Source organism: Wolffia australiana, chromosome 14, assembly GCF_029677425.1.
Source record: "Wolffia australiana isolate 7733 chromosome 14, ASM2967742v1".
Classification (NCBI taxonomy): Eukaryota; Viridiplantae; Streptophyta; class Magnoliopsida; order Alismatales; family Araceae; genus Wolffia; species Wolffia australiana.
The window spans coordinates 4111724-4131193 of record NC_135848.1 but is presented as its reverse complement, the minus strand read 5'-3'; the positions used below and the strand labels follow the sequence as shown (position 1 = coordinate 4131193).

Here is a 19470-nt window from a genome sequence, read left to right as displayed (position 1 = left end):
CAATCAGCTTTAATTTTCTACAAACCTCCCTCCACTCCATTCATACCTGTTATAATTCGCCATCTCCAATGTTTCAGAAGCGCCAACTAAGGCAAGTTCATCCAAAATAATAATTATTTTTTATTTTAAATTTACATAAATGTCTAAAATGTGCTTTTCAATATTATTTTGAATTCTTTCTGTAGTTTTCAGTAGTTTTCTTTCATTAGCTTATGTTGAAAGATTAAAATAAATTGAAATTTCATATTTTAATACATGCCCTCTATGGATTCGACCCTTGTTCTATGCTAGAAAAGATAATTATGAATATTATTCCATGAACGAGAAACCTTAAATATTATTTTTAACCCTTGTTTCTGATCCAACACATAGCACCATCTTTGGCCCTCTCTCCAATAATTCTTATGCATTTTACACATATGAAGCTTGGAAGCAGCACATGATTGGCCCACCTTATGCACCTTCCTCGGCTAGCCTTGCATCCATGTAGGGCCATTTTATTTGAGGTGCATATGCCTTGATTGCTCCTCCATCGTCTTGGATTTTTACTCAAGGACATCCACCCAAATGCCTGCACATCCTCCTTGATTTTACCTCACCATTTCACCACCACATATTCATTATAATTCAGGCGATATGCTTACAATAAAGCTGATGAATAAATGATCCAACATACTATATTATCATGAGATATAATATGGAGATTGCTAATATTCAAGCATTTTTTAAAATATTCATATTCAAATGATACTTGAGACGTGCATAAAAATATGTGAATATGATGGTATTATCTAGTCATTCTCATATGATAAGTATGGCCGATCTAATAGCAACTAATGTGGAGACACTAAGGATAGATAGAGGGTGCTCTGTAGTAAAAAGAGTTCACTAAATTGATCTGTATGAATCCATGAATGATATTTTACCATATTATCAATCATGTTGGTTCACTTCAAGGTTTTGTAAGTGGTCCTTAGACCGTACATACCAAAAATGTCTTGTGAATGGACGGGTGTAATTTGACTATGACCTAAAAGTTCCTAATCAGAAGATGATTGAATGGTCAAGATGGAATTATCTTCCCTTATTATAAGAGTAGACTATTCAAGTATAACGATGCGATAAAGTCCTGAGCTAAGGTAATAAAATATCATAGAAGGGTTCTCTGATGATTCTCCAATGTGTTAGTACTAACCATGATGGTCAATTAGGGTTTTAAAATTAATCATACCCTAAGTCATCCTAAGAGTATCAAGCATATGAAGAACTATATGTACACAGTAATAGATGACAGTAAGTTTAAATGAGAGAGTAATTTTACTTAGTTGTATCCTCTTAAGCATGAGGTTTATCTTGGCACACTATGGGCTAGAAACTCAACTTATAGATTGGATTAAATAGATTTATAATTTATTAATCAATACATATAATAAAATATATAATTAATTAGGATAGCCAATCAAGATTATTGGGATGTTGGAGATGTTACCTAGAGTGATAAATAGACCATGAGGGCCACACAAAAATGTTCTTTTATATGTCAGAATATATAATTAAATTTGAGGGATTTTATGAAAATTATAAATAAGGGAAGGCCTTGAACAAAATTCACCCAAGCCAAAGTTCTTCATGGACCCGTCCTTCTTCTACCTTCTCCCCTTGGATCCCTCCTATTATTCATGCGACCATAACGGTGTAACAACAATGGGGGATCAATAACAAGTACCATTGAGAAAAAGGACAAAAGTTGATATGTTCAGGATCATGTGGCCACATCTAAAGGCTGGACAAATGAACAGCTCAACATGTCTCAATCACGGAATCAATAAATCATGAATCTGATCTGCACACAGCTCATTTGATCATATTTTTTGAAGGGTACGTTACAATTCATTTATCAGTCTTCTATTGGTTGAATAATCAAAGTTTCATATCAGTCATGGCCCCAAACCCAACAAGGATGCATGAATTGTGAATCAGTCAAATGTGTTAGGTTCTATGGGCTTAAATAACTATCAAAAAATTAAATGCATACAGTGAAATGAGAAAACCAATTTATAATTGTGTTTTAAAATATGAGATGACCATATCACCTTCTGTAGATCTGATTCCAGTCTCACTTTTTTTTCCTGGAAGAGTGCCTTCAAGTCATTCATGTGTTTGACCTCTTGAAGTATTCGTATGACCAGTAGAATGGTGGATCTCCTCTTCAACTTCTTTGATTCTCCTTAAAGATCTGCTTTATTTTGTAACCATCCAGTCACACTCAAGGGATATATAATAAGAAAAGGGGAGGCGACAAGGGGTTGTCCAAGGCTAATAAATGGGCACTTGAAATGGGTGCCCCATATTTATTCTTAATTTGGACATTTTTACGAAAGTCATTATAGCTTAGGTACACCCACTAATCACTATAGTTCTTGTTCATGTAAACCTCTAGATCCATAAATCAATCTAGCTCGTAAAATTTTGATGGCCCTAAAAATTTATTCACCAACCTTATTAACTAACTATATTGAAATATATATTAATTAATCCAAATTTTATTTAACATAATCTATCGATTTAATTTCCATTCCGTGGAATACCAAGATACACCTTATGCTCAAGAGGATATAAAGTCATTTATTAACTGTATCATGGAACCTTTATCATTGGTACATTATGCTCATGATCCTTCATCTACACAAGATTTTCAAATGACTTAGAGTATACTTAACTACCAAACATAATACATTACTCTAGTTAATAATGAGTGTAATACAAATCATTGGATATTCCCTTATCTAGTATTTCCACCACCATGGCTTGGGATTCAATGCATCTTCTTCCTCAAGTCAATCTCCTCTTATACCAAGGCCACTCAATCACCTTTGTGTAATCATTTCTATATTTGAGATAATAATGATTTGAATCATGTAATTGGGGATTCATAAGTTGCTCTCAAACTATAATCATCTATGCACAACATATCTGATATCTCACATCTTAGGATCACTTAAACAATTTCCACATTAATCAACATGATTGACATTTATATCATATTCCGTTCAGGGATTCGTACAAATCAATTATGTGAACTCCTCCTCAGAAGTGCAGCCACTATTTGTCCCTTGTCTCTCTAAACTATTGGGGATATGATTGGTCATACATATCACATAAGTTGGATTAAATAATGGCATTATTTCTAGATATTTATGTCTTTACCTCGAGTATCCTTCGAGCAAGAATATTTAGAATATATGTTTAGAGATTAGTGATCATTATATTATAATCAAATCATGATTCACTAAGGCATTGCATGTATTAAAAGGCGTATTTGAAAAAATCACATGAGAACAATAATGAATAAATATGTATGCCGATGAACTTGAGCTTGACATAGAAGTGTGATTGGCACGATGAACACATAATATTTATCATGATGCTCTTATGATTGCCACCAATATTTAAAATCACACTATGCTTCTCAAAGTGGGACAACTCCTTCATAGTCACTTTCTGTTCCTACTCCATTATTTATTTTACCCCTTCTTGTCTTTGGATGCACAACCTTCTTTCATGAAAATTCCCTTTCTATAAATTGTCTCCTCATGTCATCAATACATAAATCATGATATTTATCTCCATCACCAGTAAGAAGCTCATCTTGGATTGATGATGGTGCTTCTCAACTAGAGTATGCAGAGATATCTAGACAATAGAAATATGTGCAGCTTGCAACAATTCGTTCAAATAACTAAATGATAGAATATTCAATTCTGTGAAATGTGTCCAGTCTTTGGTGTGTTTTTTTTATTTTTTGCAAAGATTAATTTATGAAAGATTGATTGATCATGGTGAGAATCTAACACATACATCCATAAATGCATCTGTAATGTAATATACATACATACATGCATATATATACATGATAATCACAAATTTAGGCATTTTAATTCGTCGTTGGTAATTGAGATTATTCAATTAAAATATATTTAACCGTACTTACATAAGAATATTTAGTTAGTGATGAATGATGCTTACAGATTGAATTCTTGCTATAGTGATTAACGATTTGAGAAAAGAAAAATACTAGAGTAGGCGAGATAGTGATGTCGAGTACTATGTTGTATATGGCTATCATTCAACATAAATTAGCAAGAAAAGAGGAAGTGAACGTAGAATTATGCGTAACGATATGCAGATGAGATAGAGAGTGCAAAGAATATGATAGTGACTGAATGTAAGAACGGTGTGCTGGAAAAGATATAAACATGATAGGGGTTACGTAAGGGAGTGAAAGAATAGTGAAAAGAGAATGAGAAACCCTAATTAAGCTAATAATGGTGTTGGAAAAAGAGCAACATAAGGCGAAGACACTTACCTTAAATCCTTACGTTCCACCAAGATCATGGTGATTTGCGAGTGTCGGTAAGCTCCTCTCTTCTCCAATGCTTCTCCCCACACACCCAGGACACCAAGAACACACTTGATGGATTTCAAAACTCACTATCTTTCAATTAGCCCACACATGTAGGAAGAAAGTTCAAGATGAATTTCACAGTGATTTATGCCTCTATTTATAGATCAGAGGATATTGATGTAAAGAGGAGGAGAAGACGAAGCATTGTTGAAACTTTCAGCTCAATCGGAGTAGTAGTTCAAAAGATATGACCGTTTGACGTTGGAGCAACCCTAATCCTTATTTTTCTCTCTCCTTGTCACGCGCTTCCTCGTTTTCCATTTGTGATTAAACAGTCACGTCGTTCCAAATTCCACATCTCCTCGTCTTTCATGCTCTTATTTCTCATCTTCTGTGCCACATGTACCTGCGTTTGGAAAGAAGACAAAAAGATAATGTTACTTTATTCTTTCTCAAGGCTGACATGGCGGCGCGTCAGAGTGCACCACGTCCCGTTTTTTGTATTTATTCAATCTGCGGCGGACACGTGTACATGTGTACATGTGCAGGCCACGTGGACACGTGGCATCATGTCGTGTGGCCACGTTGCTCACCACTACTTCAAAGAAAAAGAAAAAAATACAAAGAGAAAGGTTAAATTTTGTCTTTTCTCCCTCAGCCCATATGCGAATTTATTGCAAAAAATGGATTCTTTTTTTTATTCGTCCACATATCCCCGTGTTAGAAAATTCAAATTTTGATTTTTTAGTCATAATGGCAATCATCGCTCTGCAAATTGCGCAGCCATGATTGCCTAGCGAAATGATTGGCGACAACCAATCATAAAGTAAGTTAATGATTGGTTGTTGCCACTCATCAACGCTGGCTGTGATTCATCACCGTTCGAACGGCAACACGTGGCAGCGCGAGATAAAAGGACTAAAAATATTTTTTAAATTCATATTAAATAAAATAAAAGCCCAAAAATACATAGAAATATATATTTCGACTTAGAAAAATCATATTTCCAAATTTAATGTCAAAAAATTCCAGAAACATCATATTTTGTCTCAAAAAATTATATTCCATTAGAATCTGTTGTCAGAAAATTCTCCAAAAATGCAGAAAATTCAGAAAATCTTTCTAAAAATAGATTTAATCATTTTAAGCTTGATGACATGAAAATATAAGTAATTTAATGAAAATAGCACGTAAATATGATCATATAAGGTACTTAAATGCATTTTATCAATACATCCATTTAAATATACATGCATCAATGCATTCATAAATACATGCATACACATCTATACATACGTGCACAAAACCAAACGGGTGGCACGTTGGAGTCCACTCAAGGTGATTCAATCATTGACCAATTTTTTAGTTTGTTTAAAAGGTCAAGTTTGATCCATTTGCTTCAGCTGCGAGTACCAGATTCAAATCGTCAATCATGATAAGAACCTAACACATACATCCACAGATGCATTCATAATGTAACATGCATAAATACACAAATATAAACATCCATAAATGCATACTTGCATGTACATAAACACCCTCAAATGCATGATCAGACATTAAATACATGCATATGTATATAAACATCCATAGATGCATACTTAATCTAATACAAATGCACATCCCCCCCAATACACATTTAAGCATACACACATATAAACACATGCATGCACAACAACAAACATACGCATATGTCCGCACACGCACAAAAATGCATACCTTTATGTCCACACACTCATAAACACATGCATACATACAGAAAAACACAGACACACAAAACATGCACACACATAAATGCATACATTTATGTTCACACACACATAAACACATGCATACATCCACAAAAACACATACACATATGCTCACACACAAAAACATATAAACACATAAACATGAATGCGTACACTTATGTCCACACACACATATAAACACATGCATACAAACACAAAAACACACATAAGCACATGCATACACACAAAAACATACAAACACAAACATAAATGCATACACTTATGTCCTCACACACACAAACACATGCATGCATACATACACAAAAACACAGATACACATATGCACACACACAACAGCATACAGACACATTAACATAAATGCATACACTTATGTCCACACATAAAAACATACAAACACATAAACACATGCATACAATTATGTCCACACACAAAAACATATAATCACATAAACATAAATGCATACATTTATGTCCACACACACATAAACACATGTATACATCCACAAAAATACATACACATATGTTCACACACAAAAACATACAAACACAAACGTAAATGCATACATTTATGTCCACATACACATAAACACATGCATACATCCACAAAAACACATACACACATGCTTACACACAAAAGCATACAAACACATAACATAAATGCATGCATTTATGTCCACCCACACATAAATACATGCATACATCCAAAAAAACACACATACACATATGCCCACACACAAAAACATACGAACACATAAACATAAACGCATACATTTATATCCACACACACATAAACAAGCATACATACACAAAAACACATACACATGTCCACACACAAAAACATACAAACACATAAACATAAATGCATACATTTATGTCCACACACACATAAACATAAATGCATGCATTTATGTCCACACACACATAAACACATGCACACATACACATGTCCACATACACATAAATACATGCATGCATACACAAAAAAACTGACCCCTCCCCACACACACACATGTGTCCACACATATATGTATTCATGCATGAATTCACAAAAAAACACATCACATACACATGTCCTCACACACATAAATGCATGCATGCATACACAAAAAACACACACATGCATACAAAAAAAAAACACATCATATGCACATACACATATTTCCCTGCTATGTCAGTCAGGTGTTCTATCTACTATTTCAGGTGTGTGATGTAAGAATCAAAAAGTTAACATTAATAATGGGCCAAAATGATAAAAATTCTTAAATAAAATGTGGGTTTTGGGGGGAAGTAGACTGACAAATCTTTGGCTGTGTTCAGAACGTGAGCAGAGAGCAGAGCGCAGAGCGCAGAGCAGGAGCAGACGAGGGTTTTCGCAGGCGGCCTGCGGTCTCATGTGGAGGATGGCGACGCCCTCCATAGATGGCGAATTCCTGCTCAACATAGCGACAGATCTCCTTCTTTGCCCGCAATATTCAGCCTCAGGATGCGAAATTAGCGTAAGGATTGAACAGATCGGACCTTTTTTAGTCCTTCTTTTGCCGGAGTTGATTACTTCGTGATTGGGGATTTGGGTTGGGTTTAGTTTTTTATAACTCAACTCTCTGGAATTTTGATGATGATGATTCTCGGGCGTTTTTCTCCTGAATCTACCTTGCAAATTGCGATGACCCTTTTAATTCGGTGATTTTGTGGTTGCTTGCTCGAGAGGGCAAGAGGAGAATTCAGGTATCTGAGGCGTACGGAGATGATTCCAAATCTCTACAATTTTAATAATGATTCTCGGGTGGGTCTCTCTGTATCGCCAGAAGATCTTTCCTCATCCAGCTTTCAACTTTTGAAAGAATCAGAGTCTGTCTTGTCGTTCTGTAATAGCTGTATTTGTCCTGCTCTTCCTGCTTCCATGGGAAGCGCCAGTAACTCGGCTTTTCCTACTTCAGCATCATCATTTAATTTATTTTCTTTTCTTCTCCATTGCCCGCGTTTGTTTCTAAACCTTGTCTTTTCTTCATTCCCTAGAAAAAGGGGCAGAATTTTTCTTTTCGAACCAATTATGAGCTTGGATGGCACCTCGTAGAGATTCATCTTACTGGTCTTCCTGGATAATATCGCTTTCTAAATGTAAGGGGGCAAGAAAGTTTGTTTTTTTCTTCCTTTGTGAACCCCTTTCTCTCTTCTCCATCCTCCTTGCTGCTCCATTTCGCCTCGTTGGGCAAATAATAGTATTTGGGTGGCGCAAACTCATCAATTGTTTTCTATCTTCTACCTTTCTCCCACTATAATCCTAGGGTTTTCTTCATTCCGGAAGAGCATCCGTTTTGGGGAAGCAGTGGTGTTGTGTTCTTTCGCTGGATTTGGTATTATCTTGATTTCTGTTATCCTTTGCTTCTTTTATCCTGTCTTGTGATCGGCCTTGAGTCTTAGAATGATCATATTTGTCCTCTGATCTACCATATCCGAATTTCTTCAATTGGAAGTTTCGTTTTATTGCCACCCTTTTATTTGTTCTTTTCGGAGAATCATTTTTTTTTTCACTTAGCTGTTCTTTTCTGTTTTTCAGGTTGCATCAGCTTTCTCTGGTTGTCTAAAATTTGACAATTTTCTCTGGTCATCGAATCTCTTGAGGACTGCCTTAAATTCATCATCGCGTCAACATTTATGGGGTTATGTCTCCTTTGAAGCATATGTAAGGCGGCCCAATGGAAAGAGGACTCTGATGAGAGAGAAAGGTTGAAATGGCCACCTTCTATCCCAACTCTTCCAACCAAAGAAATCTCCTCCCCGCTCTGTGTCCAAGAATTCTAGGGCATGAACCCTACACTGATTCATCCATCCATCCCAGCATTTTTCATCAATATTATGGATCATCTGATGCATATTCTGATCCAACGGCAGAGAATTCTCGATCGAGATTGAACTTGGCTGAGCTTCCCATTACTACCAGTATGCTGCATGCGTCTTCAGCCTGTGGCTCTCATGTTGAGGATAATTTTATCAGTACTTGGGGAGAGAAGAAAAGTGATATGATTCAGTTTGATAATGATCCATTAGCCTCAAACGCTCAAGGACTATCTCTGAGCCTTGGTAGAGAGCATCCTCTACATTCTGTTCAATTTCATGAAACATCCTTCTCGGGTTCCAATTTATCTCTCCTTAGAAGCAGCTCATGCTCTAGAGAGAGGAGCATAAGCAATGAACCCAGCATGCATTATCCTATCCCAAGCTCAAAGTACCTAAAGGCAGCGCAGGAACTGCTGGAAGAAGTTGTCCATGTTCAGAGTGTCCTAGAACAGAAGGAAGAGAAAAATCAGTCCAATCCACCAACGAAAGAGAAGAATCCCAATATGATGAACAACAGAATTGACCCCAGCATTGATGGGTTTGATCCTGACAACAGTTCCGAGATCTCAGAAGCTGAAAGACAAGCCAAGATGTCGAAGCTTCTGAATATGCTGGACGAAGTAAATTCCTCTTCTCAGAACCCTTTCCCTTGTGCTTCATCTTGTATGTTGCATTTATAATAGAATGGCTTAAGGTTGATGGTCTATGTGTTAAGATTGTAGGAATTAGGGTTCCAGGGTTTAGGCTCCAGGGTTTAACTTCCATTTTCATCCAATAGAGTTTTCATTCTCAGGTTAATTTGTGGACAACTTGTCATATCTTCTTCCAGTTTACTTATCGTGTCTTCATCTTTTAGTGTTTGCTGACGATGTTGAAAATCGCAATGGTAAACCAAAACATATCATTGTCACCCACAACTCGAGTGAGGATGATGATTTTATCATCGTCATTGTCATCCTGCTATGGATGAATGACAATGACAATTTCATAATCGTCTCTCATCATCTAAGAGAGGTTAACAAAGGAACGATGCCAAGGTATGAAGAAGAGACACGGTCATCATTGTCATCTTTGTGAGGACAGCTGACAAAGATGATGACAACTCATTGTCATCAGTGGTGATGATGAACACTATCGCCAGTTGAGTTAGGGGATGTCCGTCTTGGCGTCACGTCCTGCTAGGAGTCTAACTCTATTCATCAGGCTTTCAAACTATAGTGTAACGTACATTTGCATCACCAGGTGGATCGGCTGTACAAGCAATACTGCCACCAAATACAGATGGTGGTTTTGACTTTTGATCAGGTCGCGGGCCTCGGTGTTGGAAAACGATACACAGCTCTTGCCCGGCAGACAATATCTCGACACTTTCGCTCACTCCGTGATGCCATCGATGGTCAGATTCGGGTCCTAAGCATGGGACAGGGGGATTTTGAGCAGCCCAGCCATGGCGACCAAGCTAATGGAGGAATTCAGCGACTCAGATACATTGACCAGAAGATTAGGCAGGAGAGAAGTTTCCAGCAGTTTGGGATAAACTCACAACTCGCCTGGCGACCTCAGAGAGGATTGCCAGAGACATCCGTCTCAATTCTCCGTGCCTGGCTCTTTGAGCATTTTCTCCACCCGTAATTTTCATTCTTAGGAACTACAGCCTCCTGCGTCATTTCTCTATCTCTATCTCTATATCTATCTCTGTCTCTATCTCCATATCTATCGATATATCTGTGTGTATCTCCATCTCTGTCTATCTCAGTCTCTATCTCCATCTCTATTAATATTTCTGTCTGCATCTCCATCTCTATATTTATCTCAGTCTCTATCTGCATCTCTATATCTATCTCAGTCTCTATCTCCATCTCTATATCGATCCCAGTCTCTATCATTGTCTCTATATCTATCTCAGTCTCTATCCCTGTCTCTATATCTATCTCAGTCTCTATCCCTGTCTCTCTCTCTGTCTCTTTCTCTATCTTTGTCTCTTTCTCCATCTTATCTCTATGTCTGTGTTTATTTGTATCTCTATCTTTGTATCTGTATCTATCTGCATCTCTATCCCTATATCTACATCTATCTCAATCTCTATCGCGCTCTTACCATATCTATTGCTATCTCTGTCAGTATTACAATCTCTAATTCTATCGCCATCTGCATTTCTCCATGTTGCTCTCTTTCTGTCCTTCCTCTATTTTGTATCTTTCTCTATTTCCGTCCCTTTACCCTATTTAATTCGATTCCTTTATCGAATGCACCTTTTTCAGTTACCCAAAAGATTCGGACAAGTTGTTGCTGGCACGGCAGACAGGTCTCACAAGAAACCAGGTTAGCTGTCGACACAGACTTTATTTCAATATACATGTTATTATAATCTTGGAACCTTATTCTACAAGTGTTAAGGGGAAAGAGAGGGAATGGTCTTTCTTCCATATTCTTTTTTTTTGAAGAAAATGTCGATCTTTCTTCCTTATTGATATTCTCCTGTCTCTAGAGCGCTTACAGAAAAGGAAGGTGCGGTTATCTAAATTAGAGAAATTACGCCCTTCTTTTTGCTTTCTAGAGAGAGAAAGTTGTCATTGAAAGATCCAGAGGGTCCTTTCTTCATTACCATGATAGTTTGTTAATTCCGTAGACTTAATGTAATTTTTTTGTCCATATTCTAACCGTTAGGCGACACATAGACCTATATTTTTAAAGAAGAAAAGGATGAAAGAATCTTCTTCTCCCTTCAGATAGAGGTATTGTTGAAAGAGAGGTCGTCTCTTTCTCTCTCTTAGCGTTGGATCGGGACTTCTGCCATCGTTAGATTTCTAACCATTTCATAAAAAAACTTCTATATTTCCAAAAAAAGTTTGAACGAATTTTTCTCTTTATAGAGAGAAATTTATCCTGTAATGCAAAAGATCAGTCGTATCTCTTCCACAACACAATCATTGGATCGACTTCTGCCCTTTTTTAAAGTTCCAAAACCGGTTGGATCGCATCGAAGCATCGATTTTCATTTATAAGGAGAATTGAGTGAAAGGGTGCCCCCTTTCTAGAATGAGAGAGTAATATTAGAAAGAGAAGTGAGGTCTCTCCCTCACAGTACCATCCATCACAGGGTCATGAGATTTCATGGGCGCCGACCAAAATTTCAAATGAGAAAAGGTTAAAAGGATTTTTTTTCTCTTTCCAGGGAGAATGGAAGAAAGTTATCATATAAAGAGAAAGTGAGGTTGAGTCTCTCGCAACGTCATTGGACCCCAACTTTCTTTCATGTTTTTGGTGTCTAACCGGTTCATGAACATCAATCAAGGTTTATCATACTAAAGAACTGAAAGAAATGGATTTCCCTTTCTTGAAAGAGATGGAATCTGTCTTTTTTTCTTCTCTCTCTCTCTCTCTGCCATCATTGGGCTGTGACTGAAACGTAGAATGTCATAATCTTGCAGGTGTCAAACTGGTTCATAAATGCCCGTGTGCGTCTGTGGAAACCGATGGTGGAGGAGATGTACAAAGAAGAGTTTGGCAGCCGCCACGTCGGGGACGGAGACCCCTGCAATGGCGGTAACAAACCGTCACATGTCGATCATCCAGCAGAGTCAACGGTGGAGCACCGCCAAGACTTTATCAGATCAGGTGATTGTGGTGGTGGTGGCGGCGTGTCGTTGACCCTGGGCCTGAATCACTGTGTCGGTGGTCGAAATGTCAGGACAGGAGAATGGAGATTGAGGGCAGAGATAGGGAGCGGCGCCGGCAAGGGCGGTGTTGGCGGCGACGACGGCAGTCTTGGGCCCGGGGAGGCTGATTGTGAAGCCCATCATCTTTTGGATCTGCAGCAGAGGATTGGCTCTTCCCAGCTCCATGATTTTGTGGTGTGAAATCTCTCTGTTTGACCCGGAGGGGAATGTGAAGATGTGGGATGAAATTTGGAGGGTTTTTTTGTTGGAGATAGACATGTGGGCAGTTGATGTAAACATAGATGATTAGTATGATGTTTCTCGTCTTCTATGTCTTACTCTTCTTCGTGATGTTTCTCTCTCTCTCTCCTTAGTTCACTGAATGTAGGTATTAAATGTGTATTTGAGTTGATCATAATGTGTTAAAGTTGCCTTCTTTTCTTCCCTTAATTCTTGTTTATCTTCCAAACTTATTTATCAATTCATCTCTTCCGTTTTGCCACATAATTGGATAATCATTAGCTCAAAATGTAATCCAAACAGTTGAATATGACTTGGCGCACTTGCAGTATACAAACAATGTGCTCCTCTCCAAAGATTTTTTCTGTCTACATTTTTCTAGTTTTATGATATCTGATCCTTTAGAATTTCACTAAAAACTGAAAAAGTATAAACCCATAGTATTAGAAATAGACTCCTTAATTCTTTTTGTCTACTTTTTGTACATTTGGAACAGACTTTTTTATTCCAAATTTATATTTGATTTGTCGCCTGACTCTTCTCAAACATCTTTTGTATTTACTCTGAACTTCTCCAATCCTACTAAAAATCAGGTAGTAATTTACTAAAATAGTTTCTTGAAATTTAATTAAGCCAATAGTTAACCTTTTCTCTTTTGTTAAATAGCTCAAACCTGAAACCATGATTACTGTATAGAAATAGTTCTCAAGTTACCTCAAGCCAGGAGTTGAATTTCTGCACTTCATAAATCACTCTTTGTTTATTTATCCCTATGTTTGATAAGTTTCTCTATGTTTTTTGCCTGGATGTTGTGATGAAGGAATTTTGCAACAATGGGGATTAAATTTCCACAAAAAGTCAAAGTAGAACTTTAATTTGGACAGAGAAATGAAATAAAATTGCCACTACCATTTCCTGGTAGCTTCTAAAGAACTAAAGAGATGTATCTACTCGGAGCACCATTTGCTTTTAAGGGTAGAAATGATACAAAATCAATTTGAAAGCAAAATAGTTCATTCAATAAATTACATGGTTGCTATAGATTTGTGATTTATAAATATGGTCACACTTTTTGTGCTTTTGTTCAAATATTAAGAAATAAAATTTTCCAATATTTCTTCTATAAATCCGTTGTGAAGAATGAAAAAATAAGAGTTTTTTGCTTCATTTGATTCAAAATATTATATTAAGAAGTATTAGTCTCAGAAGTTCCATCATTTATAACTTAGGTATGAATCAAATATGTATAATAATTTATCAAAACTGGTGTAAAGTTTTTTAAAGAAATCTTCATACACTTTTTTAATAACTTTTAGCACATTTTTCTTATAACTTTTGTTTCAAAATAATTCATATATAACTAATCCTTAATATATATATATATATATATGTATATGGGTTTATTTCTGATGTAAGTTGTGCCCTTGATCGACTCAATCCAAAATTGATTGTATAGCGGAAGACGGGTTTTACAAGAAAATGCATAAATGATCACATTAGCTTGTCTGGATCGAATTCATGAATTATTAGTTCTTTGGATGAGTATCCTTGACTCATTCACATGGCTGACATTTGTATGTATCCACAGGCTCTTCAGATGGATCTTACAACCAAAAACATGGATAATCACATCACCTCACCAGGATCGAATTCTCGACTTCTAAGTTCCTTGGATGAACTTATTTGAGCCAATCACATGTCCAGCATCTGGATGTATCAACATGCTCTTCAAAGAGTTGGATCTCCTCACCATTCCCTCGAATCATGTATCTCAAAATTTGAGATTTTCTCATAGTGGTAGAAACACAAGAGAAGAGAGAGGATGGCATCCAAGACTAACTCACAAGGGTATCAAAAGTGGACAGCCCTCCCCTATTTTTACTCTCTATAATAATTTCATAAAATTATCATCTCCCAAAAAATTTAAAGAAGTCCTCAAAATCAGATATCGTTAACTAATGTTGTTAAAAAATATTGTGTGTGACCCTCAAGTCAAATGTCAAACAAGTTAATGACTTTAATGGTCTGATAACTTTCGTTGTCCAACCTTGTTGCTTCACTATATCAACATATAGATTAATGGATCAAATCTTGATTTAGCCTAATCAATTGGTTAAGGCATTACCTACTTGGGTGCCAAGCTATACATGTGCCCTAAACGATACAAAGGAGTATGATAAAACTCTCTCATATAACATTCCCATCACGATTTACAATGTGTGTATAATCCTTCATCCATTTGATGCCCTTGGGATGACTTTCCCTTTGGTCAATTGTCAAATCCTCATCAGTCATCCTAATTAATGATGCATTTGGAGAAGCATTAGATAACTTTGTCCAATATTTTACTTCGTTGGATAAGGATATCATCGCATCATCTCCCTTGAGATGTGTCCTCTTATATCAAAGACATGCAATCACATCTTGATTACACAATCACCTTCGTGGACTTATTGCAACATCCAAACTAAGATTGATTTGAGCCCCCTTAGTCAAAAAAATGCTACTCTCCAGAATGTCTTTGGTGTATTGATTTTAAGGATCATGTACGCAATTATGATTTGAAAAAATATGATTATTAGTTTGGTAAAATATTAGCTCAATGGTTCATACGCATATATGTATGAATTCGGTGAAGTATTTTCCCAAAGAGCATTCTCTATATCAGCATCTATACTAATGACCACAGGATTGGAATTCTTATCATATGAGGGATACTAGATAGTGTTATTTTACTCAGATATTGTGGTGTCCCCATCAAGTATTAAAGGTACTTGTTTAAAGATAAGTGTTCACTGTATCATGATCTCATCATAAATTTCCCAAGTCATTGAATATATTCATGGACTTAAAAAAGCATTGTAATGAATATATACTAACAATGGATACAATTTGGCATGTGTGATTCATTTACAGTCCATGTATTTTTATGAAAATTATATAGCTTCATTTACTGCTTATTGAGCCTATTAACATATTATCGGAAAAAAGAGTGATGAATTATTTATGTTCAAAGCTCAGAACAAAAACTAGTTGATAGTTAGTCTGTTGTCAAAATAGACCATGAGTATGAAGCTCATAAGTTAGTTGGTATTTATTTGTGTTACAGCTCTTTCTCTCTACATATTGTATTCCAATTTCTTAAAGCACTCCTCAACATCTACATCTCTTTCTCTTATAAAAAAAATAACATAATATTTTTTTAGTAATTTCAATTATTTCATATGAATAGCTTCATTCAAGTGATCATAAAACCAATTAATTATATCATAAAAGGATTTACTATAAATGAGATTCTGATTTTTCTTGAGTTTACAGTATTTTAGCATAATTTTTTGCATTAATTTCATGAATAAGAAGTTTATCATATTTTATTTTAAGTTCAAAAATATATTTAGGTTGTACAATATTTTTAGAAGGATATTTTGATTTTTCATTTTTATTATTTTAAGATAATTTTCTGACATTAAATTCATAAAGAACTGATTCTATAAATAACAGTATATAAATTTATATTTATTTAAATATTTTCATGGTTTATTATATTTTTAATGATTTTCTGATTTTTCCACATTATTTGGTATTTTATGGAATTTTATGACGTTATATAAATAAAAAATAATTTAATAAATTAGAAATCATAAAATTGAAATTATTTAAATACTTTTTTGGGTTTTGTGACTTTTTCAAGTCTTCGAGAATTTTTGTGCCACACTGGTAATCTGCCACATGGATTATAGGAAAGAAAATCAGATAACACCTATTACTCCAACTTCAAACGATGATATCTAAGAGTTCGGGAGGATTTTTGAACTAAAATTGTGAGGTAGTTCTGTATTTATCTCCTCTAAAATCTACCATACCAAATCTATATATAGATCCTTGTAAAACAGGTACCCTTTGATTTTGTTCCAACTTTCAATTAATGGAATTATTTGCTCATTCAAAATCTTGTTTGGGTTCATTCTTGTATTCCAAAAGCGTAGGATTGAAGGTGTTATTCTCAGATCAAGACTCATGAATAAAAATCACCAGTTGGCCCATTGGCTATGTTACAATAAGGTTAGTGTGATATGTGTCTTTCTCAGCTTACGTTTTCGTATTTTTTCCTAGGTTATCATCGCCAATAGCCTAAATTTTTACCATCCTGTTGCTCACTTGTGTGTATCTGCATAATCTGCATTGCATTAGCATTGGTAAGTATGCGTCTTCTGTCCCAGCTCGGCATTGGCGCGTAACTGCCACCATCTACACCGCAACAAGTGATAATATTTTGTTCATCCATTCCACTCCATCCATACCTCCACTATCAACCATAACCTGGTGCTCATGAAGTGCTTGCTCAGGTACTTTATTAGAATTAATTAGGATTTCTCACTAAACAATTCAAACTTTTTCTAAAAATTATTTATAAAAATTATCTAAAACCCAAAATTTTCCTCTCTCACACACTCGTCACTTTCTGGTATTTCTTTCCCTTTCTCCATGTGTTCCATTTATAGAATATCTTCATTTATCTCTTATACTATTATGTTTGTACCATATCTTGATTCTCTCTCTCATACTATTATCTTGCTACCCTATCTTATTTCTCTCTCTCAAACTTTCCTTTTTGCCACCTCTTTCCTCCCACATTCTCTCATAATGTTTGATTTATATCATCGCTTTTTTTCTCTCTCTCTCATACTAATTTTTTATCATCTCTTTCCCCTCTCTCTCATTATATTTACTTTATCATCCATTTTCTCATTGTTATACTATTTACTTTCTATCATCTTTCTCTCATCCTATATACTTTCTATCATCCCTTTCCTCTTTCTTTCTCTCTCTTGTATACTGCACTTACTAGCATCTGTTTCATCACTCTCTTATAATATTTGATAGCACCCTAAATTCGGTGTTTAATTCAAGTAATTAGCACAAATTTATCCATCTAAAAAGAGTTTAAAATAAGGTTTTTATCATATATTTACATGTTAATTATTATTCCAAGTGAATTCTGATTTTATTATAATTTTTCTGTTAATTTATGAATTTTATGGAATTTTTTAATCTTGGAATAACTCTATTTAAATGGAAATGTAAGGTTTAAAAACTAAATTTGATTTTAATTAATGTGGAGATGAATTACTGAATTTTCTAGATTTTTCTATCACTTAATTGAAATTTTTGGGAATCTATTTGAGAAACAAATGAACTTTTAAATAGAAAAAGTATATAAGTATAAGAAAAATAGGAGTTTAAAGTAATTTCTAAAGTTGGAGGGACTCTTTTAAAATTTTGGTTTCAAATGTACCCTTAAAATAGCTCTCAGGCGTAAATGCCCAATTAAAAATATTCTGAATTAATATCAATTTTTCGATGTTTTTTAGGGAAATCTAGAGAGAGAAGCGGAGGGGCATATGTCTAAATACTTTTGGGTGGCATTGGTTTGTGCGCGCCAATAAAGGTAAGGAATTTTTTTAAAAAGACAAGAAACTGAGTAAGCGGAGACACAAGGCAAAATCTCGGCTGTCAAAAGGGAACCCGACGGCTTAAACGTGATTAGCCAAGGCATCTCTTTTGGGCAGCAAATGTGATTGGCCGTGCTGCGCATACAAAGATGCACGCATGGGAGCTGATGTGGCCACACTGAGTGGGTGTCGTCAGTAAAAATGCACAGGTACGTGAAAATCGATATGTATTTGTACTGATTTAGTTTATTTTCTTACTTTCAGCCCGGGGTACATGGCACGCTGAGAGAAAACCCAAAAAAATGAGTCTAAATTTTTCCAGCCAATCAAAAAGTGACACGACATTGAGTGTAAATTGAAATTTAATTAAAAATTTGTTATATTGATCCAACAGCTAGGATTGGTCAATAATCTTTTTTTAACTACTCTTAATCCTCAAGTCAGATTGAGCTCAAAATTTAGGGGTTTGCTCGTCTCGATCTCCTCTTTCTATCTGTATGTCGGATCATTCAGCTAAAGCCTACACGAATGGATAAAAGTTAATTAATTATTGGGAGTATATGGTAATTTTTACCATTTAACAAAAGTTTAAAAACAGAAATTCGAGAAGAGGAGGTCATTATGGAAGGGGCTCTTTCACATCTGGATCAACTTCATTTGGTATTTTTTACATTATTGTATTTGAATTTTAGTGTGTTTGGGATTATTTGTTGGTGATTTATTATTATTATTATTGATCTTGGTTTGAAAATTCTAAATCTCTTGGCTTGAGCGATTTGTACTGGCCCTTTCTAGGATTAAGAGGAGTGTGTATTGCATTGATCTAACAGTTCCACTTGAAAATTAAGAATAAAATAATAATAATAATAATTTTAATTTCTAGGAAAGATTATTTTATAGTTATGAGATAGTAAGTTAGTTTGTTTGGATTCCAGTCTCACCAAAACAAACTAATTCTTCTCTTAATCCCTCTACTTGACTCCTTTGATCATTTTTATCGGATCAAAGATGTCAATTTAGAGAATCACACATTCTTCTATTCTTCCATCTCCTCTACCCTCCTTTTTAAATTCTCCATATAATTATGTTAATTGGATATTTATTGAAGATTAAATTAACCCTAAT

The 19470-nt window shown here is 35.3% G+C and overlaps 1 protein-coding gene across 4 annotated transcripts; it reads left to right on the top strand.

Annotated features, from left to right (window-relative positions):
• Positions 1-7455: 7455 nt before the first annotated feature.
• On the top strand, positions 7456-13095 carry BLH7 (BEL1-like homeodomain 7). Of its 4 annotated transcripts, XM_078586349.1 has the most exons (6): positions 7456-7651; positions 8713-9613; positions 10236-10621; positions 11255-11315; positions 12425-12611; positions 12685-12833. In XM_078586349.1, exons 2-6 carry the CDS (start codon positions 8888-8890, stop codon positions 12702-12704), a joined length of 1380 nt encoding a protein of 459 aa, XP_078442475.1. In that variant the 5' UTR covers positions 7456-7651; positions 8713-8887; the 3' UTR covers positions 12705-12833. The 4 variants fall into 4 exon arrangements, with proteins under 4 accessions (XP_078442475.1, XP_078442472.1, XP_078442474.1 ...); XM_078586346.1 differs by having other exon boundaries at positions 12425-13095; XM_078586348.1 differs by lacking the exon at positions 7456-7651 and adding an exon at positions 7701-8273 and having other exon boundaries at positions 12425-13095.
• The last annotated feature ends 6375 nt before the right edge of the window (positions 13096-19470 follow it).

Coding starts and splice junctions, on each gene's coding strand:
- BLH7 (XM_078586346.1), top strand. CDS start 8,888: ATGGCCACCTTCTATCCCAACTCTTCCAACCAAAGAAATCTCCTCCCC. Junction 9,614..10,235: donor TTCTGAATATGCTGGACGAA/GTAAATTCCTCT, acceptor TTGCATCACCAG/GTGGATCGGCTGTACAAGCA. Junction 10,622..11,254: donor TTTGAGCATTTTCTCCACCC/GTAATTTTCATT, acceptor CACCTTTTTCAG/TTACCCAAAAGATTCGGACA.